Raw genomic sequence first — 2,576 nt, forward strand, 5'->3', positions numbered from 1 at the left:
AGTTCCGAAATTCTCAGATTCCGAATTCTGGAATTCTAAGAATTCTGAAGACAATGAAGAAAATTTCTGACGTAATTATTGAAAATTCAGAAATATTGAGATTCTGAAGTTCTGAAATTTTGAAGTTCCAAAGTTCTGAGATTCTGAGATTTTGAAGTTATGAAATTCTGAGATTCTGAGATTCTGAGATTCTGAAGTTCCGAAATTTTCAGATTCCTAAATACTGGAATTCCAAAGTTCTGGAATTCTAAAAATTCAGAGATTTTCAAGCTCTGAAATTCAGGAATTCAGAAACTTCGTCAAAAAAAAATTGTACCCCCGAATCACAAACGTTGTACCCCTAAATGAAATAAGTTGTACCCCAGAATTATTGGTAGATTGTACCCCCGAATCGTTGTACCCCCCGAATTTTTGGCCAACTGTCTGCGTCTCCTCAAAACTTTAAACGCCCATATCTCAGCTCCCAGATAAGCTAAAACAATGAAATTTTAACCGTTTTGAATAATTTTTGACATATTTTCAGATGATAACAAAAATTTGAGATATTTTGAAAATTTTTATTTTTCGAAAATCTCAATTTCAGAACTTTTTATCAGTATCTAAAAAAGTGTAAAAAAATGACACAAAACTGTCCAGTTCCTATTTCTCTAGCTCATCTAGGAGCTGAGATACAGGCGTTTGAAGTTCAGAAGAGACGCAGGTCAGCTAGAGAGACTTGTCGTCTGCGTCTCTCGCCGCCAAAATTTGAAATGACCATATCTCGGCTCCCAAACAAGCTAGTGAACTGATCCAGAAAATTGTGTATTTTTGCATGCTTTTCTGGTATTTAGAAATAGTTTCGAAAATGGAACTTTTTGAAAAATTGAAATCTCAAAAATCTTAGAAGTTTTAAGAATCTTAAAATATGCAAAAAATGACTTCTAACCGTCTAATTTTCTCTCTATCTCATCTGGAAGCCGTGATATGAGTGTTTAAAGTTTAGAAGAGACGCAGACAGTCAGAGTGTCTTGTTGATTGCGCTCTTTTCTTTTCCCACGCTATCTAGCGGCCTAAACTTCAAATTACTGTATCTCGACTCCCAGATGAGCTAGAAACATGAAACTTGGACCAAATTGTGTAGTTTTTATCGTTTTTGATAGTTCAAAAATTCAAAAATACTGAAAAACTCCGAAAATCTCACCTTCGACTGATGCATCCTTGTATCCCATTGTGTCCAACTGCAATCCGACGAGCCGGTGTACCAACAATACGGACTGAATTTACTCGCAGCAACACTCGTAATTGGCAATGTGTGTCCTGTCAAATTTCGAACTTCGCGTCCAGTCATAATATCGGCAACTTTTAGAATCGAATTCGTTGCCACACCGATGGTCCGTTCGTCTGTGGCTAGCTCCAGACATTCGATTGGGAACTCGCAGAGGGTGGAGGTACTGGGCAGCTGAAAATTGGGAGCATTTGATATAGATTGATATGAATTTTAGAGTTCTAGGAGCATTTTGAGCTGACAATGAGATATCGGGCTTTGGAATTCTTCGTCTTCGTGACTTTAGAAAAAATCTTTGTCTCGGATTATTTGTTAGAATTTAAAAAAAAGGAAAAATGTAGCACATTTCTGTCGAAAAACGAGGTCTCTAGCTCACCTAGAACCTGAGATACAGTCATTTGAAGTTTAGACGGCTAGAGAACGTGGGGGAGTGAGAGAGTGCAGAATACGAGAGCACTCTAACTGTCTGCGTCTCTTCAAAACTTTAAACACTCCTATCTTAGCCTCCAGATGAGCTAGAGAACTGGTTGTTTGACCATAACTGTGATTTTTAGTCTATTTTCTAGCCAGATAACAATTTTCCTAGAAGTTGAAATTTTGATTTTCCAGTTTTTGAGAAATTTAGTCTCGTTAGCTAAACGTGAGAATGTGGGAAAAACTATACAAACCGATACAAGTTTCGTGTTTTTAGCTCATCGAGGAGCCGAGATATGGGCGGTTAAAGTTGTAGACGCGCAGACAGTCAGAGAATCTTGTCGTCTGCTCTCTCTCCCTTCCCCACACTCTCTAGTTGCCTAAACTTCAAAAGCCTGTACCTCAGGTTCTAGAAGAGCTAGAACGTTGATTTTTTTTCACTATTCTAATTGAATTTCTCAGATTTTGGAATTTGTTTTTGAGATCATATACCTCAGTTCCCAGATAACCTAGAAAACTCAAAATCTGACTATTTCAATTCAGATATTTTCTAGAATTTCCCATCAATTCCAATGGAATACACTCTTCTTTAAAGTTGCCTAACATTCCCAAACTTTTTCTCAGAAAAGCTAGAAGACTATTTTTTTGACAGACTAGTGTGTTTTTTTGTTGATTTTTTGATGAAACAAAAAGTTTCAGATTTTAAGATTTTTTAAAATTCGATTTTTTAAAGGAGGACTCCGACCAAAAATTTTTATTGCATTAAAATGTGTTAAAAGTTATCTATTTTCCGAATATTATTCGCGAAAAAATTCAAAAAAAAATCCGAAATTCCCGAAAAACGGCGTTGAAAAGGAAGAAAATTCAAAAAAAGATGCCGCCGGGGGACGAGGATTTT

General features: G+C 36.4%; 1 protein-coding gene across 1 annotated transcript in view; it reads right to left on the minus strand.

Moving 5' to 3' along the window:
- Positions 1-2,576, minus strand: part of CBG18869 — a gene marked incomplete at both ends in the record, with an annotated part of 13,623 nt that overhangs the window by 8,181 nt on the left and 2,866 nt on the right. Inside the window, one exon of the mRNA XM_045241401.1 lies at positions 1,181-1,438. Within this exon, the coding sequence (XP_045096597.1) occupies positions 1,181-1,438 (258 nt within the window). The remainder of the gene's footprint in view (positions 1-1,180; positions 1,439-2,576) is intronic.

Source organism: Caenorhabditis briggsae, assembly GCF_000004555.2.
Source record: "Caenorhabditis briggsae complete genome, chrI, whole genome shotgun sequence".
Classification (NCBI taxonomy): domain Eukaryota; kingdom Metazoa; phylum Nematoda; class Chromadorea; order Rhabditida; family Rhabditidae; genus Caenorhabditis; species Caenorhabditis briggsae.